The sequence below is a fragment of the Elephantulus edwardii genome, unplaced genomic scaffold (genome assembly GCF_000299155.1).
Source record: "Elephantulus edwardii isolate Elephantulus edwardi_28Jun2011 unplaced genomic scaffold, EleEdw1.0 scaffold00011, whole genome shotgun sequence".
NCBI classification, from domain to species: Eukaryota; Metazoa; Chordata; class Mammalia; order Macroscelidea; family Macroscelididae; genus Elephantulus; species Elephantulus edwardii.
In genome coordinates, this window is record NW_006399761.1 from 13,993,713 (window position 1) to 14,021,496 (window position 27,784).

General features: G+C 38.7%; 1 protein-coding gene across 2 annotated transcripts in view; it reads right to left on the reverse strand.

Moving 5' to 3' along the window:
• The window catches only part of SMEK2 (SMEK homolog 2, suppressor of mek1 (Dictyostelium)), a 68,344-nt gene that overhangs the window by 36,479 nt on the left and 4,081 nt on the right, over nt 1-27,784 (reverse strand). For both annotated transcript variants that reach the window (XM_006880934.1, XM_006880935.1), the window contains exons 3-4: nt 19,779-19,877; nt 1,944-2,567 (exon numbers count right to left, since the gene is read on the reverse strand). In XM_006880934.1, coding sequence (XP_006880996.1) covers nt 1,944-2,567; nt 19,779-19,877 — 723 coding nt within the window. The remainder of the gene's footprint in view (nt 1-1,943; nt 2,568-19,778; nt 19,878-27,784) is intronic.

A 27,784-nucleotide genomic window follows, 5' to 3' on the forward strand; every position in this document is an offset into this window, starting at 1 on the left:
CAAGAGGCAGTAGTCAGAACAGAGCAGGGTAACACTGCATGGTTCAAAATTGGGAAGGGTGTACGCCAGGGATGCATCCTGAATCCTTTACATCATGTATTTTGGGTGGCTCTATTTTCAATTTCCTGAGATGAAAATGGCTTTTCCGTCAGTAAGCTGGGACCTGCACTAAATAATGATTCAGTCTACACATTAAAATATGGATCCTATGTATTACAAATGAAACCAAAAGTGTAAGTCTAACATCCCTCACACTATTTACCATGTAGTATGAAAAATGAGACGTACCCCCTATACAGAAAGTGAAGTATCAATAATAGAAAGATTAATAGAAGCTGGAATAATCCTATATGGAGTATTGTAACTAAGGACCAAGAATATAGAGAGTTCTAAATCTAGAGTCTCAAAACCCCTTTAAACTTTTAAAAACTGAGGCCTCAGGGGACGTCCATCAGACAGGTTATGATTACTGATTGAGATTAATATTTGAAATAAAAACTGAGACACTTACAAACATCTATTACTTCAGTAAAAATGACTATGCTAATGAAAAGAAAACTTGGTGATGAGGGCAACAAACCATATTACCCAAAATTTTAAAATTCAGTAAGGATAGTGGCCCCTTTTCACTTTTTAATGTCCACCTTACCTCAAGCCAATTGGATTCCTTTCTGTGCTGTTTTAACGGACATATATAAAGAAACATACAACAGTCTCACAGACCCGTCTGAAAAGGTCTGTGCACAGCTCTCCCCATCATGGGCTGAGAATCACTGCACCAGTATATAGCAGCTGCTCAAAAAACCAAAGGACAGATATGGAAGTAACAAATGAACATTCTGGTAGGACACAGTAAATATAGTCTATCTCAAAGAAACTTTTAAAATCATGCTTATGGATATACTGTCAACTTCATATTATTTCCTATAAATCAGAAAGCCGATGAATAAGGATGGCAAGAGAAGAAATGATACTTTTGAACTGTGGTGCTAGAGTACTGAATATCCCATAAACTGCCAGAAGAACAGACAGATAATCATGCTGGGAAAGGTGGAGGGAAGACATCCCTCCCCAAGATGGAGTCGCACAGTCAATATAACAATGGGTTAAAGCATATCAGAGATCATGAGGCTGGCACAGAATAGGGCAATGTCTTTACTGGTTGTTCAGAGGGTCGCTATGAGTCCTAATCAATGCGATTGTTAAGTTAGCTTAACAACATACACTGTCAAAATATAAAAGATTAAACATAATATGTTGTTGTTTTTAAGGGCTGTTGAGTTGAGCACAACTTTTAGTCATTCCATGAACAAAAGACCTGAACTCTGTTCTATTAACTGTCACCGCTTCTCTAAGTTCCTAGAGTTTCCAGAGGCATGCTGTTTAGGAAGTGGATGCCACTCCTGCTTCCAAGCCTGTCTTAATCTGGGAGCTCCAACAAGCACTGTCCACCATGGTAACCATTATGGCATCTGACACACCAGTGGCACAGCATTCAGAATCACAGCAACCCCAAGTAACCTCAGTACAGCAAACTGACATCAGCTGTACCAAAAAACTTCTCAGTACAACTGACAAATCTAAGAGGCAATTCCAAGTAAAGGCAGCATCACATAGAAAACAACCTAATCATTATTCACTGCAAATCACTCAGCCCCACCGTGCATTTGCATTATCTGGGAAGTTAAAATAAGGCTGAGTACACTGGAGTTATTTGAGAAGTTATCACAAGGATGTGTATGCATGCATACACGATATACAGGTCTCACAAAATGAAATAAAAGATACTTCTAAAATAGCTACAGAACAGCGCACTGATCTTAAAATCATAGTAAACAAATCTTTCCAAAAGAGTAAATATGTATAAGTGGATGAATACCTGTTAGAATTAAGAAATCCACTAAACAATGAATCCCAATTTTGCAGAACACCTGTTTACGTACCTGTAACATGCTGACTATCTCAACTTTGTTGAAAAAAATAAAAGATGTAAGAGTAGAAAGAAAGTTTTCTTCAAAAACAGATGGTGTAGGCAAAATGATGTCCTGGATATACTGTACCCTGTAAGTCTGATGTATTTTTTGCCTTAGTTCAGAGTCTGTTATTGGTATGACTTCCTTAAACTTTGCCGTTTTGGTTAAGAATTCTCTATGTCTTTTTGGCTGAGCCAAAGCAGGGTCATATTCAAGGCATCCCACGACATCCATGATACACTCATCAGAAAACATGACCTCAAACAGCGTTGCCTTATTTAGGAATAAGATCCCTCTAATAATTTCATACAAATGGTGTAAGCCTTCAGTGTTTTCCAAGTTCTCACAAGCTTGGAACAGTTGCAGTAGTTTTTTAATATAGCCTTCATTTTCCAAGGCCAGTGCCAGCTTTTCTCGACGAATAGGTGAGGATAGAACGGAGGTAACCAAGTCAGCAATCTCTTCAAGTTTATTGAGTTCACATGTGGGCAGGTCAATCAGATGACTGGTCTCAGGCATTTCTTCAAACCGTTCTTCTTCTGATTCATCAATGAGGTCCTGTGTGACTTCTACTGATGGATCCTTACCTTGAACCTAAAAAGAACCAAGCAGAGCGGGTTAGCTTAAGACACAAAATAACTCTAAACTCTAGGAACAAAAATCACTGACCTTAATTAAAAATACCTTATAAAGAATCTGGAATACATGCGCGCGCGCACACACACACACACACACACACACACACACAAACTAAACAACCAAACCCAACCAACCAACCACCCCAAAGCTGTTGCCATCTTCTTGGTTCCAACTTGTGGCTAAGTAATTTTATACCCCAAAGCAGAAATGTCCCATAGGGTTCCCAAGGCTGTGGTCAATCTTTAATCTTCAAGTTAATTGTCACATATTTCTCCTGCACAGCAGCTATTTCAAACTACAGACCTTTTGGTTAGCAGCCAGTACTTAAACATCAGGCTGCCAGGCCATTAAGAATACTGTCACTATTAATTTAAAGTGAATCTTGGCATAGGGAAATGATGTTTAGAATCAAGTATTTCAAACTAGATCACTGAATGAAACTTCCTAGTCTAAATATTTGGTTAATCTGAATCCTTGAGAGTATGTACACTTGTGATGTAATAACCATATGCGGGTGTTTCATGATCCCTATTAATTTTTAATTATGCAAAAGATACCTTTAAAAATCACCTGAGAAGCTTATCATAATCTAGGTTCACACTCAGTAAATGTAGGACAAATTATCAACTAGAAATGAACTGGTTTGAAGCACACTGCTTATGAATAAGAATCAAATGGAGTGTAGTAAACCCACTGTCTTTAGTGGATTTCAGCTCACAGAGACCCACCCAGTCTCAGGTTCCCAAGGCTATCAATCTTTGAAAGGAGTGTCTGTCCTTCTCGAGTGGAGTGACTGGTGGGATACAAAGCTTCTAACTTGTTTGTCAGCAACTCAAACATAACGTACTACACCATCCCCAAACCCTAAGCCAACTCATGGCCATCAAGCTGGTTCTAACACACAACTGACTCTTCGTCAGGTTTCTAAAGCTGTAAATCTTTATGGGAGAATACTCATCTTTGTCCTGAGGAATGGCTGGTGCACTCAAACTGTCAACCTCTCAATCAGCATTCCAGTTTCACCTTCTGTGCCTATATGCACTGTGCTACAAGGGAGAAAGCTCTGGTGGCTCTAATGGTAAAGAGTTGTTTGATTTTTAGTACAGAAGCTGCTCCATGGAAGAAGATGGGCAATCTCCTTCGGTGAGACTGACAGCCTCTGAAAATCCGCTGGAAGGTCAGCTATGAGTTGGCTCTGACTTGAAGGCACATAACACTTTCCTACCAGGGCTCCTTAAAGAGGAGATAAAGGTACCCATAGCAGAAGGGCAAAAGTGCAGGGGAAAGTGACATGCACATTAATCTGCATCAGTTTTATTAGATTTGAGGACAGAGACGAATTGGAGCATTATAAAGCTCCAATAAAAGTTGAGACAGAAGAGGATAACTACCTCTTATTGACTGAATTAAACTCCCAAATCCAATACCACGATGTAAGTACCATTGAAAGCAACTCTTCATTGGTTTTTTCAAGGCAAAAGATCTTTATAGGAAAAGACTATCTTTCCTCAACCGTGTGGTTGGTGCAATTTAATTGCAGATCTTTTCATGAACAGCCCAAGCTTAATGAAGCACATCACTAGGGCTCTTTGTTGTGTTATCAGATGTTGTCAAGCTGACCACGATTCATGATTCACAGAGATCTGATGAACAACGAACCCGAACCCTGCCCTAGCCTGTGCATCCTCCTCATTCCTGACATACCTGAGCCCACCGTTACAGTTTCACCTTCTGTGCCTGTAAGGAGCACTCTGATTGCACCGTCTTCCAAGACACATTTGTTTTTCTTTGGGCAATCCATCTTGTTGAGGGTCTTCCCCTCTTTTGCTGACGTTCCCACCTTTCTAAGCATGATGTTCCTTTCCAAGGAATAGTCTCTCCTAACATCAAGCCCACAGTACGTTAGACAAAGCTTCAGCATCCTTGCCTCCAAGGAGCACTCTGGTTTCACTTTCTCCAAGACACAGCAATTCTGCATAGGAAGGAACTGAAAAGAACATACCTTGGATTTGGTGCACTTTTTTTTCAGGCTTACATGTATCATCTTTATTGAGCATTTTGTGGATTTGGTGCACTTTTGTCTTTAAACTGGCACCACTACTCTTTAGCACTTTGGCGAGGTCCCTGATAGTAGATTTTCCCAATGCAACACAAACTTATTTCCTGACTGCTAGCACTGAAGGTACTGAGTGTGGAAGTTGAAATCGTTGACAACTTTTTTCATTTTTTTTTCCTCACAGAAATAAGCACACTAAGTCTGAAAGCCTGTACCTGTTACAGGGAGATTTGGTGCCATAGGCCAGAGAGCTGAGGTGCTTAATCAAAGGCCTCATATCTCTGGCAGTTCAAATCCACCAGTGGCACTCTGGGACAGAGATGAGCAATCTCCTCCCTTTATACTTACAGCCTTAAAAAACCTGCAAGAGGGTTGCAAAGAGTTGACAGTGAATTTGAAGACAGATGTGGGAATGAGAGTCCTCATGTTAATCAGGCAGCATTAGGGAAGGATGTTTCTTTTAGCAAACTCTTTTAAGACATAAAGAGAGATGTGAACAAGCAAAGGTGAGGGAAGAGAGATATCATGACACATGATGATCACCAAGAAGCAAAGGAATGCCAGGCCTACACTAAAAGACACAAGGATTCCTCCCAGAGACCAGAGGGACAATGTCTTCCCTTAGGGCTCACTCAAAACTAACTGCTATAAAGTCAGAATCAATTCCGAGTTGCCTCTCCAGTAGGTTTCTGGAGGCTACAAATCATCACAATGGAGGGGACCGCACACCCTTCTCCAGCAGAGTGGCTGGGTGAGTCAAGCCAGCTGAGGCTCAGCTTTCAGGGCTAGAAGAACAGCACCCTACAGACTACATCATCAGAACCATCCCCACGAGTCAGCACCATGAATTTGGTCCTCTAGCTTGCTAAACTACAAGAAAATAAAGTTGTTTGTTAAAGTCACTCATTAGTTTTAACACTAGATAACTAACACAGTATCAAAGAGGAAGAATCACCTACCTGCTAATTTAAAACCCCTAATTAGGAAGATTCTAGCTCCTGTAACAGGAAGGAGGAGGGGGTGATAAGAATTCCTTGTTACTAAATTTCAAGTGTCTGAATAGCCAGCCCTTAACTAAAACTAGAAGAAAAAGAGAAGACAAATTTGGTATAAAGGTAGAAGTAAAAGCCAGAAGACTGGCAGTATCAAGAAAAAGGAAAGAGAAGCTGAACGTGCAGTGAGGGTAAAAAGGTAAGATAAATCAGAGATTATGAAAGAGGAAGAAATCTGATGAGTTAATTTGTATTTCAAATAGATATATTTTGTGTATGTTTCAAACTAAACTGCTCTGGACACATTTACTAGGTTAGAGCATGCTTATTTCTATGTTATTGAGGATTAAGCCTGACAAGCTTCCAGGATTTTTGCTAAGCTTAATGTCACTGATCTGATCAGTCAATCCCAGATAAACCCAAATATCTAGCTGGATGCCTGCAGAGTTGCCTACTAAGCATTCCCGATTCTCCGACATGCATGGAAGCTATCAACACTGGGTATTAAAATACAAAAATTATATTTAAAAATGTCTAGAAATAAATGTGAATTAAAACATAACACCAAAATCACAGAAATCAGAACAACAAAGTGCCCAGAGAGCACTTTGCTAGCTAAAAACATACACACATCAAAAAAAGTTGGGGAAAAATCAAACTCAGGGGAGCTCTGATGGCCTAGTGGCAAGGAGCTGCAACTACAATCCCAGAGGCACACGGTTCGAATCCACCAGATGCTCTGCCGGGAAAAGGAGGGTCAATCTCCTCCTGTAACAGTCAGATCTGATCTGACGGTACACACACACAAAAAAATAATGTTAAAAAAAAAAAATCAAACTCAACACCTTAACACAATATCTCAATTAAAAAAAAACAACAACAAAACCCAAACAAACAAACAAACAAAAAAACCCCCAAAAACACAAGGAAAGCCTTAGTCAGGTGGGGTGGGGGGAACACGGACAATAAAGATTAGAGCAGAAATAACCAAAACAGAAAACAATCAATCAACAAAACTAATAGTTGTTCCTCTGAAAGGATTAATAAAACTGACAAAGTTCTGGCAAATCTAACCAAGTTAAACAAGGAAAAGACACATTTAACAGGATTAAACTATAAAGGGAGTAACATCAAAATAAAAAAAAAGAAATCAGATAATGTAATGTTATGAATAATTACATTCAAACAAATCTGAAAGGTACATGGCTCAAATCCACTAAATGGCTTTGAAGGATAAAGATGGGGAATCTCCTCTTGTACCGTTACTGCCTCTCAAAACCCACTGGGAAGTAATGGGTCAGCTCCAATTCAAAGGTACGCAACCACAAAGCAAAGAAAATTATTTTTATACATTCAATGCCAACCTATGGCTGGAAGCCTCTTTCTTGGCCAATGAGAGCCCAGGGTGCAGGCCTGGTTTCTTTGGAAATTCATTCGGGTCCTCGGACCTACTTTTTGTCTTTGAAATGAACATTCTCCGAAGTGGTATAGCACTGCTATGTCCCTTCTCTGTATTGAGGCAACTCTGGATTCTATGACACCAAATGGTGTGCCATTATATACTTGTTTGACAATGTTTGGGAGAGCTCACTGATTAAGACAGGCTTGGAAGCAGGAGTGACATCCACTTCTGAAACATGCCTGTGGAAACACTTAAGAGGAAGATAATAGTTCTCTTGTTTACAGGGTTGGTACTAGATGGCACTTAAAAACAATATATAACGTCAAATCCCTTACTTCCATTTTGGAGGTGGATGGAACAGGTGGAGTCTGTAATATGATGCTCTTGTTTTGGTCGAGAATCTGTGTGGATTGTTAGATTGTTTTTATTTAAGCCTCTTGTTTAGAGTCAACAAGGCCTCCTGGGGGCCCTTATATTTAAAAGTTGGGCCAGAGGGAATATATTTTAATCATTTGTTACTACATTTTGGAGGAATATTCTTCTAAGTATATAGATCTCTGGCCAATTTGATGTAACGAGGTAATGTGGGTTTGCTGTGACACCGAATCTTGTGCCATTTGGCTTTCAAATACCATAATGGAACAGCTGAGCCATAGGAGTGCCAAACACCTAATGGCTACCAATCACGGGCAGTGTCTGGTGGAGCTCCCAGACTGATTCAAGGCTGGAAGCAGGAGTGGCATCCACTTCCTAAACGACATGCCTCTGGAAACTCTATGAACTTGGAGAAATGACGATAGTTATAGAAAGGCTTCAGGCTTTTGTGTTCTTAAGTGTCGCTATGAGTCTTGCCTGATTCAATGGCAATAAATAACAACAACGCCAACCTAAACAAATACAGAGGCAGAAAATCAGAACAGAGCTACCAAAATGATGCAGTGGAACAAGTCTTTAAAAAATTTCCAACAGTGCTTACTTCGGCAGCACACGTACTAGAACTGGAATAATACAGAGAGTTTAGCATGGGCTGTGCACAAGGATAACATACAAAGTCATGAAGTGTTCCATATTTTTATCCATTGCCCATGTTCTCAAGTTATCAATCAGACTCAGGAGAACCTCAGAAAATGCTCTAAGGGCAAGAAGTACAAACCCCTAAATCTCCCACCCTTTCAAGAAAACAAGTGTCCTGCAACGAAGGCGCAATTAACATGAGGAGAACCTGAAGACCAAGCAGCTATAAGAGTGCCAGTACCCACTGTGGAAATAAATGTGCAGTCCAGGCCTGAACTTCTCACAGAAATAAAACACAAAACTAGCTGGCTTGCGGTTTAAAAAAAAAATCCTGGCCCAGAAAGCTTCACCATGTGAGTCTTCTATGAACATTCAAAGATCTGACACCAATTTCACAAAAAATACTTCCAAATACAGAAAAAGATGGAATGCTCTTGAGTTCAATCCATAACGAAAGCATAGTCAGGATATCCAAGTCAGGCAGGAACACTACTGAAAAAGAAAGTTCTAGATCAATGACCTTTATGAACATAGATGCAAAAATTCTCAACTTTTTAGGCAATTCAACATCATATTAAAAAAAAATCATGTTACCAACTGGGATCCATACTAGAACAATCAGTAATCAATTATAAAAATAATCACATGATTGCTGATACAGAAAAGATATTAGACAAAATTCAACATCCTTTCCTGACAAAACCCATAATAAAATAGGAATAGAAGGGAATTCCATCAACACAATTAAAAGCATATACAGAAAAACCAATGTCCAACATTTGTCTCAATGGGAGGAGATTGAAGACAGTCCCCTTTATAAACAGGAACCAGACAGGGAAGCCCTTATCACCACACTTACTCAACACTGTGTAAGAAGTGATAGCCAGAACAATAATCCATAGAAAGGCATCAAATTGGGAATGAGAAAGTAAACTATTTACGTATTACTATTGTTATGTGTCCTTAAGACTATGACTCACATGCCCTATAAACACAGGATCTAAACGCCATCCTGACCATCTTGGCACACTCAAGCCCACTTACAGTGATGCTAGTGGTAATCCATTATGTTGAGGGTTTTCTCCAATGACTGCTCACTTCTAACCACATATCCCAAGTATGTGAGGCAAAACTGTACCATCCTTGCACCTTAAGGACCACAATGGTTTCAATTTCTCCATGAAAGACCTTTCTGCTCTCATGGTAGCGCATGAAATATTCACTATTCTTCTCTAACACTACTACCACTACTGTGACAATGGTTACCCATGGTGGACAGTGTTTGGTGGAGCTCCCTGATTACAAGCTTGGAAGCAGGAGTGGCATCCACTTCTGAAATAATCTGCCTCTGGAAACTCTACGAACGTGGAGAAACGATGACAGTTATACAAGTGTTCAGGTCTTTTGTTCATAGGGTTACTATGAGTCTACGAATCGAAGGCATTTAACAACAACAACAACACTACTACACAAGGGTATCTATTCTCTTCCTCAGTCACTGTCCAGCTTTCAGATGCACAGCAAGTAACTGAGACTATGGCGTGGATCAGACACACATCAGCATGTCTGACATCACTGCTCTTCAGAACTCTGGAAAGATCACTGACAGTACACTTTCCCAATGCTACATCTCTTCATCTCCAGGCTGCAGGTACCAAGGCACTGACTGTGGGTATCAGTAAAATTGGTGGCAATTTCAATCTTTCCTTCATCTATCACGATGTTGCCTGCTGGCCCAGTTCCTTGATGTTGAGATGTAGTCCATATTTAAGGCTATGTCTTTGATCTTATGAAGCAAGCACTCCAAGCCCTCTTCACTTGCAGCAAGCAACTTTATGCTATCATAATCTATCATCACAGGTTGCTGATGAGTATTCCTCTGATCGTGATGCTGCATTCTTTTTTATTATTATTAAATTTTTTAGTTTTAATGAACATTTACAGAGATTTTTGGTTTTCATTCATTGTTGCACTGTTTTCTCCACCCTCCTCCCCAGTTCGTTCTTCTTCCCACCCCCCAATGTCTGTTTTAATTGTCCAATTGCCACAGTGCTTGTCAAAGCCAGTTCTGATTAATCTCCTTTGTCAGTGTGTCCCTTGCCATTCCCTATCACTCCTCCCTGAGAGAGACTTCACCCTGATTCATGAGGAAAAGGGGATGGCGTATTCTCTTAGCTACTTCCTGCTGAAAAGGGACGCTGTGGGTTTCAGGGTGAATGTCTTTTCTCACTACTCTAAAGGGCCCCCTTGGCAGTAGGAAACACACAGACTATTATGGAGATTGATTTTGGAATTTAGATGCACTGTTATCAATTGTGCTTAGCCGTACATGTTCATATCCTTGAAGATGTATCATGAAAGTGTTGCAGCCTAGAAGATACAAATTTAACTAACAAGTTAAAAGTGCAGGAGTCAAAAATTGAAAAGCAATAATATTCTGAGTAGAGGTTCTAATAGTGGCACAAATCAAGTTACAGAGGTAAGGTGGTTCCATTGCCATCCTTACTCTAACTTAATTCTTTTTTTTTTTAAATTTAAATTTGTTATTAATTTCAGTGAAAATTTACAGAGGCTTTGGATTTCCATTCATTCATTGTTGTAGATTTGTCCCCTCCCAAGGCTCCCCCCCACCAGACATTACCCTCTTGGAAAAGTAAAAGAAAAGATTCTTTCATTATTTTACAAACCCTCCCCCAGGTCCACTCCACCATGTAGCCATCGCTCTAGACTCCTGTCATGACAGAAATACCTAATCACATTCTCTTTTAAACAGTTTTCTCCCTTCTCTGTTTCAGAGCAGCATACATTACTGAACCCATCTTACTCAGTCTCTCTCCAACTCCAAGGACAGTCCCATTCTACAACAGTGGCACCATGCAATATTTGTCCCTTTGTGACTGGGACATTTCACTCAGCATAATGTTCTCCAGAGTCAACCATTTTGAGTAATATTGCATGAGTTCCTTGTTTTATTTTTTTAATTTAGGTTGTTTATTTTTCATTTCAATTAACATCTACAGAGATTTGGGATTCCATCCTTGTTTTTTAATGCAGCATAGTATTCCATTGTGCGAATATACCACAGCTTCTCTAGCCATTCATTTGTTGATGGGCACTTAGGTTGTTTCCAACTCCTTGCTATTGTGAACAAAGCTGCAATAAACATGGGTGTGCATATATCTGCTTGGATGTCAGCTATGGTCTCTTCAGGGTATATTCCCAGTAGTGGTATTGCGGGGTCAAATGGTATCTCTATTTGCAACTTTTTGAGAACGCGCCATACCGCTTTCCACAGGGGTTGCACCATTTTACACTCCCACCAACAGTGAATAAGGGTTCCAGTTTCTCCACAACCTCGCCAGCATTTATTGCTTGCTGTTCTGTTAAATTTTGCTATTTTGACTGGGGTGATGCTGCATTCTTAATCATAAAGTCACGTTTCTTGAATGATTTGTTCTGAATACAGATTGAAAGATATGAAGTAAGGATACAACCCCGACACAAACCTTTCTTGATATGAAACCAGTGTTTCCTTGCTGTTTGGACAACAGCCTCTTTGTTTAGGTATGTTTCACAGGAACACAATTTAGTGTTTTGGGAATCACATTCTTCTCAGTGTTAGTCATAATTTATAATGATCCACATAGTCAAACGCCTTTGCAGTTAATAAAATCCAAGTAGACAGTCTTCTGGGGATCTTTACTTTCAGCCAGGATCCACCTGCTTTCAGCAATGATATTCCCTGGTATGATGCCCTCTTCTAAATTCATCATCAACTTCTGGCAGTTCTCTGTCAAGGTACTGTTTCACCTGTTTTTTAAATAATCTTCAGCAAGATTTTGCCTGCATGTGCTATAAATTAAATTGTTTGAGAATTCCCACATTCTGCTGGATCACCTTTCTTTGGAAATGAAAATAAATATGGATCTCTTCCAGCCAGTTGGCTGGGTAGTTGTTTTCCAAATTTCTTGGCACAGCCTGGAACTTCTGGGACCTTATTTTTTGCCAACACATTTAGTCCAACTTGAATTTCTTCCTTCATTATGATCAGTTCTCAACCATTTGCTACTTCCTGAAATGATTCTATTTTAGCCAATTCTTTTTAGTACTGTGACTCCGTGTATTCCTTTGTTCTTTCTTCTCTTTTCCCCCCATCATATGGAATGCTTTACAAATTTTTGTGTCTTCCTTGCACAGAGGCCATGCATCTCTGTATCGTTCCAATTTCAGTTTATGTGCTGCCGAAGTGAGTATTCCTTCCTGCTTTCTTTTTTCCCCCCATAGGGTCCTTCATACTTTATTGATGGTTTTTGGATCATTCAAGATTTAGCCTATTGTATCCTTAAGTATTGCAACTCAGTTCTTGAAATTCCAAACAAGTTTTTCCTTTTCTTTTTCTCTTCACTCCAGCTCTTTTTACCCATTCCCAGTTCGTTTTAATACTTTCTCTTCTTGAACTGACCACGTTAAGTCTTCAGTTCACCTCTTCCCTTTGTTTTAGCTTCTTGACTTTCTAGTACAATTTTCAGAGTCTCTTCTGACATCTATTTTGGCCTTTTCTTTCTGCTGTCTTTCCAATGAGCTTTTGCTTTACTTATGAATGCCCTTGATGTCATCTCACAGCTCTTCTGATCACTAGTGTTCAATGCTTTAAACCCATTCTTGACATTATTTTTCCAAGTTCAGTTGAGACAGACTCAAGGTTGTTAATTTGGTTCTTCTGGCTTTATTTCCATTTTCTTCAGCTTCTGTTTGAGCTTAGAACTGAACTGATGGTCAGTTCCAGTCCATTCCCGGACTGGTTTAGCCTGCTGATATTAACTTCTCCAATTATTTCTTTCCACAGATGTCAATCCAATTCCTGTGTAGTCCATCAAGTGTGGTCCTTGTGTAGTCACCATTTAGGATTTTAAAAAAGATATCTGTGAAGAATAAATCATTGACTACACAACATTCAAGCTCTTAAACTTACTCCCAGCTATTTAGTAGTACTTCCTTGTTATTTTAAATTTAACTTGTAAGCTTCCTCCAGTTCCCTAGCTGTATTGTGGAATTTATGAATCTCCTATGACTCTTATTTTTTCATGGTTTTGTATATATTTGAGCTTACAGAGTTAAGTCAACCTTGTAGGAATTTTTCAGTAATGCCATTGGTTCAGACCCACCAGCCACTCCGCAGAAAAAAGGTAGGTGTGGCCGTGTGCTTCCATAAAGATTTACTTGTAAACGATTCTGGGGGACCATTCTTCTCTGTCTTGTAGAGTTGGTGTGACTTGGAATCAACTTTGTAGCCACAGCCTTAGGTTCTGTTTTTGATAACCTTGAAAAGAGTGCATTTAGTAGCATGAATTCCAAATGTGTATGCAAAAACTTGTTGGAAAAAATTGATAATTTAAGGATTTTTATGTATGTATATTCATCAGCAGTTTACATGCAACACTGGCATTCCATACTGTCAATGTTTTATTAAAAACAATGTAATTATACACACACACACACACACACCCCCCCCCCACACACACACCCCCACACAGAGCAGGAGTGGCATTCACTTCCTAAACAACATTACTCTGGAAACTCTTATGAACTTTGAGAAACGATAGTTACAGAAAGGCTTCAGGTCTTTTATTCATTGGGTTGCTATTCTAAGTCGTGTTCAACTCGACGGCAATCAACACCACCAGCACCACACAAAATTCAATCACTGGATCTCCAGCCTCATTTGGTACTAAGTTTATTATTTCTGACTACTAGTCCCTCTTCCCTGTTCCCAACTTTTGGATTCCAGTCACTAATTACTTCTAAAGAATCTTGAGTGCATGTTTAATCAATTTCAGATGGCAAAGTTTGGTGAAAATCCTCAATTTCTTCATCTTTGGCATTAGTGCATATATCCGAATAATACTGTATTAACTGGTCATCCTTGTATGTGCATGGGTAGTATCCTGCCACAGTCCTGACTACAGGGTGGATCTTGAAATGACCTTGTCTGCGTATGAATGCAAAACCCATTCTTCCTTACTTCTCCATTACCGGCATATTAGTTCACATGATTTTCTGATTCGAAGTGGCCAATGCTAGTCCATCTCAGCTCGATAATGTTTATCTTTATTTGTTCCACTTCATTTTTAAGAACAAAAATCATCCATTACAAAAGGAATAGCTGCAAATGGGGACGGTCAAGTCTGACTTGTACCCACTTCATAAAGGGGAACTTTCTCTATAAATAATATCCACAGTATCAAAATAGCTATAAGGGCAGACACCCTACCCAACATACCCCTGGCTCCTCCACCTATATTTTTTTAAACTTATTATTCATTTCAATGAAAATGTACAGAGACTTCTTGAATAATACTGCATGAGGTGTTTTTCGATGCAGTGTAGTATTCCATTGTGTGAATATACCACAGTTTCTCTATCCATTCATTTACTGAGGGGCACTTAGGTTGTTTCCAATTCCTTGCTATTGTGAACAAAGCCACGATAAACATGGGTATGCATACCTGCACCTATTTTTACCGATCACTGGCTCCAATGTTCATGACAAGCCTTAAAGACCTCATAGTGGTGGGGTTTATTAGGGAAAAAGGATGAAGAATGAGGAACACAAAGAGTATCTCATAGTCCCAAGCCAGATTAAACAAGGCACAATTCCATAATTAATCAAAGTCCAGGTTCAGTTCAACAGCATAAACGCTAGCCACCTCTGGTTTCTTCAATCATCCAGCAAACCATCTCAGAGCAGTTTCAGCTTTTCAACCACCCTGCAAGCAAAACCTCTCTAACTGTGGCCTTTATTTCCAAGGTTCCTCTGGACACAGTCTTGCCACAGTTGGGACACAGTCTCTTGACAATCTGTCAACCCATGATCACTGCCATTTCTCACAGCTTGGAAAATGCTCTGTTATACTGTTCCACAGCTGCTGCTGATTTGTAAAACCATGTGCCCGAAGTTAAGTAGCTGGAGACCAACACAATGGTTAGTAAAATAAATTTTCAAGGGCTCTGACAGCCCACTCCAAGTTCCCTACATTCACACTTCATTCATTCATTCATTCATTCATTCATTCCATGTTGTTATTAAATGATGCTTGTAGCTATTCTACCTCCTCTTTAAATGTCTTCTATTCTAAGGACTCTACCTCCAGTGCTGGGTCTAAAAGCATTTTTCTACTGAACATAAGAGTTCTCAAAGATCTGTTGTTTCTGAAGTGGATGGTCAATCCCACTTCCTAGTCTGTCTTAATCCGACAATTCCACTTTAGTACAACAAGTGGCAGATAAGACATTTTTTTTTCTGCTGCTATTTACATATGTACAGAATGACTGTTGGTGTGTGTCAACAAGTTGGAACCAACCCATAGCTAACGATCCAGGAGATTTTCAGAGGCAGTAATCATACAGTAGATTGTCCATGCTTCTCCTGTGGAGCAGCTGGTGAATTCGAACTCTGTGCCTTAGGGATTGCAGTGCAATCTAGAGTTATCTTTATAGGATGACATGATCCTATATATAGAAAAATCACGAAAACTCTGAGAAAAGAGGGCTGGATTTAGTAAAGCATCAAGGTACAAGATCAACATTTAAAAAAATCAGATTTTATACTAGGCAACTCACAGGCCTGATAAGACTGTGCAAACTTTCAGGACCCTTTGACCATAAGAACCAGATGGTGTCCAGCTCAGTTACTACTATGCACTACTCTCAATGGGACCACAGCAGGTGTCCTGGATAGATTTGGGAAAACAGAGAAATATACAAAACTGACTAGGCTTATTTGATGGTACACAACAACAATAATACTGGTCCAATAGATCGTAGAACTCCTTGTGATTATGCCCATCAGTCATCGCTGGCAAAGAACTAGCCCAAGTGGCTCAATTTTCAGTCAAACAATATTATAAGGTGAACAATAAAACCAAGGAGGTTATTCTCTTTAGAATAATCAACAAAGCAAGCAGAGTCTGTCCAAGGATAATACCCACAGAGCAAGAAAAGATAGGATTAACAGAAAGGAGAACCACGGGAAGGGTGTGGAAATAGTGTGTCTGATTACATTGTGGGTACCATAATTAATGATATAAAATAAAATGTCCACGAGTGGCAGAATGGAAACTAGACTGCCTTCTAAATTTTCACTCAACCTGTAATGGAGGGAAAAAAATGTTTCCAAACATACAATCACATACTGAAATACAGGAGCAGATACATAATTACACAGTGAGTTACCATGCTGGTATTAGGAAGAGAAGGGAGAATACAAAAGGAGATGTTATCTTTTAAGGACTTTATAATAATAAAAATTATTAGGCTAATTGTACTGCTTATACACAAAATCGTTTGTATACTGTTACTGGTATTATGAGCATCTTTACAAATATTATAATGTTACTCTGTTTTTAAAATTGGTCAACTAAAAAGTTCTACATTTTTTAACACATGGATCAGTATTTTCTTCATTTCCAGAATGGCTAAATTTACTAAATCAAGAGCTGAATAAGCAAGTATTTGCTGGGTACTCAATCAAAGTACGTAAAACTGAGAGAGAGAGAGAGATCCCTTTAAGTCTTAAATCTCACTTTACATGAACCTTTACAAAAAACTAAAACTTAATCCTGGTGGAAAGTCCCTAGGAGTCAAAACCTCACCCAACGGCAGTCAGGTATTTTTACTGCATAAATTAAGGTAAAGTCCTATTTACTAGTGTTTATATATTGTGGAATTTTTTATTTCATAACTGGATGTTTCAACTATATGTAAGATGTGAGTTAAGAGAAAAAGATCATCAGAACAATGAATAACAAAGTAGTACACTTTTAAAAATCTGAAATTGGGAATGAGCCCAATACTCCCAGTTAAGCAGCTTAGTGATCTAAGATCTACACATATTAAGTCTCAAAGGTAATGAGAAGCTTCACACAATTTCTTGAGTGACATTATTTCTCTTTGTGGTAGATTCTAGGAGGCCCAAGTGGCACAAACCCCATCTTGGTCAGCTCCCTAAGATAAACCTTACTAGAGGGAACATCTGATAGATGTAGACAGACGTGAAAATGGCAATGGTCACACACACAAATACATACTCTCTCTGGTAAAAGTGAGCACTGTACCACACAATCAGCAAATCAGAGAGCTATTCACAGAAAACGGTTGATAAAATGTCACGGTTAATTTAAATCTTCAGTTATCAACGGTCATAGCAAAAAGGAACCTAAGGAGATATGATTACTAAATGTACTGTGGTGGCTGAAAACATAAAACTGGTATCAAGAAAGAGCTAAGGAAACGTGAGCAAAGCATGACTTCAGCTAACAACATCTGTAATATAAACAAGGCAAAGAACCAGTACTAGTGAATTAATTGGGACAAAAGGTCCCCACTCACTTGAGATCCTAATTACTATGGTGAACTGGGTCCCAAAATAGGAAGGAGGAAAGGGAAGTAGTTAGAAAGGCTCTTGGCAACGTATCTACTTCTCTCTTCAGAATTACCTCTTCTATCATTTCATATGGCAACAGCAAAAAAAAGCCACTATTTTGTGTAGTAAAAGCTTCCATCTGGGAGGTGATAATGTTGGCCATGAGGGTTATGCATCAATTGTGCTGGGCCTCAGTCGCTCGGCAGTTATGTAATGATGCCACCTGACATGTGAGGCATGCCATCTGTTTTCACATTAATAACCTGGTCTTTGAAACCCAACCATGCCAATGTGTTAAGGAGTGGGTGTAGCTGTCTAGATACTGGCCACATGAACAAAAAAGTGCCCAGGATTTCCAAGGCTCTAAATATTTACAGGAGCAGAATGCTGCATTTTTTTCATCACCCCTTGACCCGCTCATAGCTTTAAACCATTGACCTTTTGGTTAGCAGATGAGCACTGAATCACTGTGCCACCAGGGATAATAAGCACACAGATGATCAGAGATTTATTTACTTAAAAAAGAAAAAATAGTAAAATAAATAAATCTAAAGCTTGTTGCTCACCGGTGTCAAGCTGGCCTAAGGCATGGTCAACCCAGAACCAACTGGTGCCCAGACCTGGATAACGCCCATGACTGGCTGCAGATCAGACTGTTGTGCTTCTGAAGGTTTTCACCAGCTCCAAACTCAAACTCACTGCCTCCTGGTGACCCTCCCTCAGGGTTCCAAGACCGAGGTGTGTGGTGGTTTTGTTTACTGTGATGCAAGGAAACTGCTCATCTTTCCCCTGCAGACTCAGCCCCTGGTGGATTCAATCCAAGAGGCTTGCAGCCTTTGGTTTATGCTATTTACTGCAGATCATGCCAAAGGTCATTCTGTGGCTAGTTTTCAGAAACAGATTCGTAGGTCTTTATTCCACCTGAGGACAGAAGTGCCACTGAAACCTACTCAGCATCTGAACAGCAAGCAGTCCTACACCACAGACAGGTAGTGTCTTCAGAGGAGATGCAATGACTGGGATTCAAACCACATGAACGCAGGAATTACACCATAGAACACCAATGACTTTCTGAAAGCCTACAACATAATTATTCTTTTTTTTTTTTAATTTTACATGAATCATGTTAACCAGCACATGGTTTTATACAATGACAATCTAAGAAAGTATGACTTATCCTTAAACACCTGGGATCAACATGTTATGCAGCTTCCCCAGTGTCTTGCAGATTTAAGGAAGTGACAGTGTTCTATTTGTGTGGCTCCAAGCTCACACTTGGTCTATTGTCTAAATTTCTTCCATATTATGGAGGGCAGCGAAGATCTGTATTTAGAAATGTGACAGTCTTTTGTCCTGTTGCCAAGTAGCATCTGCTCTCATCAGAACGTTCTACTTCGATGTCACAATCATCTAAGTAAATTCCATTTCAGTTCTTAAAATACTACTGTTGTTGTTGTGTACCATCAAGTTGGAACCTATCCACAGCTGACTCTCCAGTGGGTTTTCAGAGGCTGTAAATTGCACGGGACGAGATTGCTGATCCTCTTCCCATGGAGAAGCTGGTGGATTCAATCTGCATGCCTTCAAGAGTACAGCACCGTTTCTTACCAGTAGGCCAGCAGAGCTCCCTAAAATGCTATTAGGCACATCATATCTTTCTTTTTTTTTTTATTAAATTTTATTAGTTTTAATGAACATTTACAGAGATTTTGGGTTTTCATTCATTCATTGTTGCACTGTTTTCTCCACCCTCATCCCCAGTTAGTTCTTCTTTCCCCCCCACAATGTCTGCTTTAATTGTCCACATAATTATTTAATCTTCTTTTAGTTTGTTTAAACATCTTACTATTTTACAAGATATTAATTAGGAATTTAAGGGGTTCTTGTGGTACAACGCATTACATACTGGGCTGTTAATCAAAAAGTTGGCAGTTCTAACCCACTAGCTATCCCATGAGGAAAAGATGAAACAGTTACTTCCTGGAAAGAGTATAGCCTTAGAAAGCTAAGCCAATGGAGTGGTGTTGTGAGCTGGAATCAATTCAAAAGCAGTGTTTTAATTTTGAAAACAGGGTATCAAAATTGAGAAATCTAAAATGGTAGTAAGACAGGTTATTTTCTCAAAATTTTAAATGAAATAATTTGCTGTAAAATATAAAAGGAAATTTCCAAGTCACACTAAATAGTATTGCTCCATGTTCTGATACTTGTACATTTTTGGGGTAAAAGTAATTCAAGAATGCATTTGAAGACAAATAATGTATTTTTAAAAGAAACTTACCTGACAGATTTTTTCCCAAATCTCATCACAGCCAGCTTTTTCCTGAAAACTCAGAGCCAGATCATAGTTTTCAGCTTCTGACCAAACAATTAATGTATCCTATTTAAAAAAAAAAAATTTCCACATCATCGCAAAGAACTGCAAGGAATAAACAGTAAGAAAACAAAAACAGTACAGCAATGATAACTGTCTCCTACTTAGTATTCATAATTAATTGTTAAGTCATAGTTACCCTTTGAAATTCTAGCAATCTTTAGGAAATTAAGTCATTTTTACACTTAAAATGAAAATGAGCAATTTTCTAAAGCCAAAAAATATTAAGGCTATAATACGGAGCTCCTGGCTTATGTTACCAAATTGTTAAAGGGAAAGGCTAGTCAATTCTTCATCATAATTCTAATGTAGACATTTCAAGACTGGGGTAACGGGGGTGTGTCAGAGACATTAAGATTGGCACAAGAATAGAGCAGAGTTTAGGGATGTTGTACACAGGGTCGTTGTAAGTCGCGGAAGATTCAACAGCACATAACAACATCATCTTTCCAGTTGTTCTCTAGAAATCGTTGTTCCAGTCATGAGTCACCTGTTTATCCTTCCCTTCTAACTGTGAACTTGTTTTAAAAGGTTTAACCCTGTTTTTGCTTTTTAAAATAAATGTGTGATGAGCTTTCAGCACTCTGAGGAATACAAAGCAACAGTGCAATGAAGCTACTTGTTCTATCTATAAGTACTACCCACAATGCCCAGTTCAGCAGCTTGGCTAACTAGTAAAAAGAAGGAGCACAGAGTACAGGAAGTTTTCTCTCCTAGGATGTCCTCGATGATTTCCCTACTTGTAAAATTCACGACACTTTTAGAAAAAGTGTTAACTTTTGTATTGACAACACTAAAACCATGATGCAACATTAATGATAATTTTTTTCCAAGGATATACAATAATCCAAATTTAATATGGCTAGCAAAAACTCTCACTTTAAAAACTGGAAATGAATTTGGTATATACATATATTCATTATTCAAGTCTATAAAAACTTTTTAGTAGGTCATTACTTTCATTATCACCTGATGTTAAGAAATACGAAAAGGAACCCTAAACATTTAAGTTCTCTTTAGTTATAACCAATATATCAAAGACAAAGATATTATTTCATTAATTCAAGCCTTAGTTGAAAACCGTTTATAGCCGGAAATAAGTTTTGCTTTGTAGCTGACGATTTCTTGGAAAGGAAAATTTGCAACCAGATTTTGAATTCCAAAATTTTTTTTTTTTAAATTCCAAAATTTTTTAACTCCTGGCTTTAAAACAATCAGTAATTCCCCACATCTACACGTGACATCTTCAAACCTTTTTATAAAACCGGTGACCATTTTTCTAGACAAAATGATAGGAATCTCCATGTATAAAACCCCTAAGCAACCTCCAGTTAAACCTCTAGTGCACATACTCAGGGTACCAGTACTGCCCCACGTCCCTGACTCAGCTTCTTAGAAAACTCCTCAAAACAGCTTCATAAACCTTGATTTCTTAAAACTTGATACAGTGGAATAAAAAATGTGGATTGTGGAAGTTAATTATTACAATATAGTAATATTAGTATAATGTTAGTAATGCTGTTATGTACCATCGAGTCGCCTGCAACTCATAGTGATCCTATGTACGACAGCCCTCAACCCTGCTCTGTCCTGTGCCAATCTTACTGTCTGACACACCTACTCCCATTACCCCAGTCACTTAACCAATCCATCTCTTACATACAAAAACATAGACAAAAGCAGTTATTTTTATAATTATCCTTGTTGTTGTGTTATCTTCGAGTCAGGACTGACCTATAGCTGACCCTTGCGGGGTTTTCAGAGGCAGCTAATCGCACGGGAGGAATGCCCATTCTTCTCCAAGGAAGCAGTTGGTGGCACCTGAACTGCATGCTTCCGGGATTGCAGCGCAGCTTCTTGCCACTTGGCCATCAGAGGTCCACAAACCGTATTTTTAAATATTTGAACTGTAATAGCATTATAACAAATTGGTCTCTCAAGACCAAATACACACATTTCAAAACTCAAACCCACTGCCTAGTGGGATCCCTACTCGTAATGACCTTCCACCGGGTGACTAAAGCTGTAAATCTTGATGGAGCAGACTGCTCACATTTCTCCCTTGAAGCGGCTAATGGTTTGAACTGGACTACGGTCTGTTTACTCTGGACAACAGTGGAACATTCTATGGACTGTTCTCTCAGAGCTCCTAACATAAAGGTGGGGTAGAGTATAGCATACATGACAACTCATGGAGAGAACAAACATCGTCTGGGCCAGAGCCATCCTTATAAACTTCCAGACGTTTGTTTACGTGTCGGTCCACCTCGGTGAGCAGTGCCTTATTTTTGTGGCCCTCAACTTTACCAAACATGATGTTCTTTACTAGAGTTCAGTCATTCCTGACAGTGCAGCCAGAGGAAGCATGTTTCCAAGATCTACAGCAACTGGAACGTGGGATGAACAAAGCTGCCCAATTACACTTACATGACTTTTTAAAACTTTTATAAAAGTACGTCTCTATTTTATGACGGTGAGGATAATTTAAATCAGAAAATACCTACAAGCAGTTATCTGCACACACTGGGCTACAAAGTAAGTCAGCATGGGTAGGTGACACTTCACATGGAAAGGTCACTCTTCCCTACAGCGTATCCTGCGTGCTACTGATTTTTATCATTTGATTATTGAATAGGAGTATTAACAAAATATAATTACATTCAGTTGATAAAATCTTCTCTTACTCTAATGCTTGTGTCAATTTTGGAAATCAGTAGTATTACACAGTGAAATCCAGGCCTCTACAGACCTCATTTTTACCCCAATCTACCTTCTCACTATCTTCAGACACTAAAGTCTGCAGTATCTGTGTGCTGCTTATTATTAACATTTTCTTTTAGTCTTTCCTTTGAATTTTAAACATTTTTTTTTTATTTTAAACATTTTTACCTGATCTAGTAAAAAATTCCAGAAACTAAATGGTAAGTACATCCAGGATCTTTCACAAATGAAAAGATCAATATGTAGATTTCCATACCTTTCTGCTGGAAATGACTGCAGGTGATATCCCCAAGTCATTAATTTTAAATAGGAGTTCCAGGTAATTGTTTTGGAAAATCAAATTTGAGCAGGTGACCTATGTGTACTCCTAGCATGTTTTTAAAAGATGAGAGTGGTACCTACTCCCAAAGGTTGACAACTCTCATCCCAAATCCAGCCTCAATCACAAAATAAAAACCCAGAACAAGCCCTGCTTAGAACTATTTAATAAAAAATTAGAGTAAATAATCTCTCATGGCCCGAGCACAAGATTATTTCAACCAGAATGAAGTGTTAAATGCCAGAAATCTTCTGTACATCTTCAAAGCCTAGATATGGCAGAGGTGAATTTTACACCTCTGTTTTCAATCACTGTACTTTGTGACATTATATTTTTTATTTCATTCGTTCAAGGTTAGGTATTTTACCTCTTCAGGAAATTACTGATGTCACAATCCCAGAGGTCAGGTTTTCCTTTACTAACCAAAGCTCCAGTGGCCTAGTCATCAGAATTTATGCTGCCAACTCAGAGACATCCCAGTTAGAATCCTGCTCCATGGGAGAACGATCGGCTATTTGGTCCTGTGGGATTTAGAGCCTCTGAAAACTCTCTTGGTGGGCTCCAATTCGACAGTGCACACCAACCAAAGCATTTTATTATTACTGTGTTCTTATGAAGAAAAAGACTTAAAGCAAATTTTGAGGAAGAATTTTTAAAAAGTCAGTTATATTTAGTCTGACTTAAAAAAGTAAGAAAGGTCACTGTGCACAGGCCCCATGTGGAAGTAAGTCATGGTCTGGGGAACCTGATAACCTTTTAATTTGAATCAAGTAACATTTTCCACAATGCAGTTTTAATAAATAGTTTTCAGCAGGGAGCTGTGGTGATCTAGTGGCAAGAAGCTGCTCTGCAATCCACCAGATGCTCTGCCGGAGGAGGAGGATTGATCTCCTGTGCCAGTCGGATCCAATTCAAGGGTACACACCAAGAAAAAAGGGGTAAAAAAAGCTTTCCAACATCACCTGCTTGAAAACAGACATCCACATATACATAGGCATGTATGTACACACACCCATTTCAGAGATGAATATTCTTTAAAACACTTCTTAATTTAGTGTTTACATGGTATCTCAGAAATTTCTACTTAAAACTTAGTGCATAACACCTTTTTTGGGGAAATGGTCTAGAATCTTTTAATTATATTCACAGATGTATCTGATAGCAAAAGAGCCCCAAAAATTAACAGATTATCTCTTTCCTCTCCCTCTACTGTACTAACTCATGTCATTAACGTAAATAAAATTCAGCATTATGAAATAGTTGGGAACAGACAAATTGCCAATGTCTCAAAAGAAATACTAAGGTTAAAAAAAAGGGCAGGCAAGGGGACAAGATAAAATATTGGTACACTGATAAAATTCAATTTATAGACTCACATCAGCTAAAATGCCTGAAAATGCCTGAAATTTGCTAACTCACAACTGCAGCACTTGACCCCGAGAGGTTCTTTTTCTTCATCTGAGCTCTTGCTGGGAATGAATTTGTGAAGTCATAACTAGGGAACAAGGGGGCGTCTTGGGTTGTATAAATGATTAAAGCTTTTACCCACTAAACACATGATTGGCAGTTCAAGTTTGCTCACAAGCACCCTGGAAGAAAGGCCTAGTGATCTAGTTCTGAAAAATAAGCCACCGAAAATTCTAGGGAGCATGGTTCTACTCCAATACATACGGGGCTACTCTGACTTAAGAGCTCATGTGTCAGCACCTGGTTTTACATGTAAAAGTCCAAGACAGAATGAAGGCTGCATGGCACAGAGACTTCTACTACTACTGTTTAACTTTCCCCAGAGCCAATATCTTTTTATAAACTCGAATAACCCTGGGCCCAAATTAGAACTTTCACATTATTCAGTCCAATGCTCAGTATTTCTATATTCTTGGCATAATTAAACTTCTTTGATCTTTCTCACTGAAAAATGAGGAAATCCTACCAACACTAATAATATTTAAGCTACTTAACATTTTATGATTTTGAATGCACTGTTTTTATGAAGCTTACTATACACTGGGGACTGTGTGAAGCATCTCTCACATCAATGCAAAACCATTGCTACTGAAACATGAGTCAGAGATGAAATCTGCTCCCTATCACACAGCTACATGTTAACAGAATTCAAAACTAAAACTGTGATGGTAAAACTCACACCCTTGATACTGTTCTAAGCCACATAGAGTAAAATGTGAGCAATTTTCCTAAATTTCTCTCCTAAGGTACATTTATAAAAGCAATGATCGGCTCCTAAAGAAGGTGCTCTCCTCATCCAATGCACGAACGTACTCATGCCACACCAGCACCAGCTCTCTACCCTCCTCCAACCTGAGCTTTCTTGCTCAATCATGCACGTCCTCTACTACAGCACCTGAGCTATGGTTCAAAGTACAGAGCAGACTCTACTCATTATATATTCATGCGGTCACTGCAACACAGCACTCAAATTCCAGACCTTTCTTTCCCTTTTAACACTCCTTACAACATTCCCTACAATGGCATTCAGGCTAGCTATCCATCAGGTTCTCAAGCTAAACGCCAACTGTTCTTCATTTTATTGTACTCCTCCACCAAGTAAGACAAGCCTTTTTACCTTCATCTCACACTCTAACTAAATCCTAGAAGACTCTTCAACTTTTTATTGGAGAATATGAGATAAAGAAACTTGCTGACTGCAGGGTTCATTATACTGAAATTCTGTTCTCTATGTTTGGAAAACAACATTTGCCCAATTCTCTGCTCTTTCCAATTCTTTGTTATTCTACTATACAGACTCTTTCTTCTTCTTGATGATCAACATCTAACCTGATGAACAACATCAGCAAAGGAGCTGTGGTTATACAGTAACACGTCTGCTAACCTAAAGGTCAGAGATTCATACCACCAACTCCACTATACCACCGACTCCACTGAAGAAAAGATGGACAGACTCGAGAACCTGATGGGGCAGTGCTCTGAATCAAAATCAACACAATCACAGTGGGTTTAAAAATCTATTAGCAAGTCCTGAAAATTCTACCTTTAACATAGTATCTCAAACCTACCTCTTTCCATCTCTATAAACCAACAATCACTTTAATTCAATTCACCATGATTACTGCTTTAGACTCTGCAGCCATCTCTAAATCTTTTTACTTATGCCTCTTCCAAATCCACACACTCTTGGATCATGTAAACCTTTTTTGCTGAAAACCCTTCAACACTTATAAATGAACATGAAGAATCCAAACTAAAAACTGAAGACTCCCAGAATCCCCTGCTCCAAACTCTTACCCTAGCTCTAGGTGGTTGTTTTAAGTTCCTTCTGTTCATTTCACTCTCACTCCAGAGTCTAGACCAAACAAGCAGGCACAAAGCTGATACTGTACAACCATGTATGCAGTGCAAGAGAGATACAGAAGATATTTCTTGCGTATGCCTAAAAACTCTTGATAAGATGTATTTAAAACTGATTAATGTTAAGTGACCTCTAGCGAAGGAAACTCTATGTTTGGAGTGGAAAGGAAACGTCAATAAATACCTTTTGATGTTCAATCACGTGAATTTATGATCTCACCAAAATAAAGGCCTGCTGCTGTTGCTGTAAATATATATGACTCATACCAAATGACTACTCTAAACCTGTTTTCCTTCTCAACCTTCTGCTTTCTGGAAAGAACCATTATTTTTCTGCCCCCAACACTCAAAAGATACTACCAGTAACCTTTGATTCCTTCACTTTCATGTTTAATCACTCACAAAATCTTCTCTTTCTCTGCGCTTTCTAATCCCATTTACCTTACTGGAATAAATTTTCACTTTCTTTTATCTCAATTACTGAAAAAGGCACTTTTGCCCCACCTCCACCCCCTACATATAAACCAATTCTTATTTAATCTTTACCAAAGTGATTATCATGTTGGCCCTGTACTCAAGAACCTAGAATGACTCTCTTCTGTTTAACAAATCAAGTCCTCAAACAAGAAACCTCTCTAGTAGGTTTTCAATTCTATTCCCTAGTTGACATCAATGCTTTTTCTAATTTTTTAATGACCAATCTATGGAATACAAGCTTGTATTTAAACTTTGTGTCAGTATTTACTTACTGTACAAAAAAGGGAAGCAAAACACTTATTCTATAACTTAGCTATCTGTGAACTGCTTTCAAGGAGGATATCGTTAATGTCTTTTCAGCTATTTTATTACCATTCTGAAGTTGCTGTCTTGGTCATATCTTTCCTGTAAAAAGAACTAAGGGAGAGGACTTTTCTATCCCTTTATCCTCATGGCATAAAATTATGTTAAGTATAAACGGCACACATCCCTATGGATTTTGCTCAATTTAGTCAAGCTTAGAAAGCAAAATCTGAAGTAACTTAGAAATGTTGACACATACCAGGTACTTCATTTCATGCTGAACTAGGTAATTATTTTCTCTTTCCAATGTGCTTACTGCAAATATTTCAAGTCTACTGGGTCCGCTCGGGTAAGTACATCCTCTTCTCATTAATGACCCCAGTTTTGTTCAGAGTACGCAAGGAAGCAATGCGAATCAGTGAGGACGTAGTCAACATTCAGGCATCTGACATTCACGCAAATGTATGTGGGGCCCACAATTCAGAAGCTTACTTTTCAAAACAACCCAGAAATTACAAATGTCTCATTCACTCACTCATTCCACTGTTCTATTTAAAAATTAACTAATGAGCATTATGAATCGCAAGCGACTCGATGGCACATAACAACAACAACAACAATGAGCGTTTTAGAAATTTTTAGAAATGTAAATTTTAGAAATTTAAACAGTTTTGTAGATCAATTTACTAAATAACTTAAATGACAATTTAGAAAAATAATTCTGGGGGAGGGCTGGGCAGGGAGAAAAGTGCAACAATGAATGAAC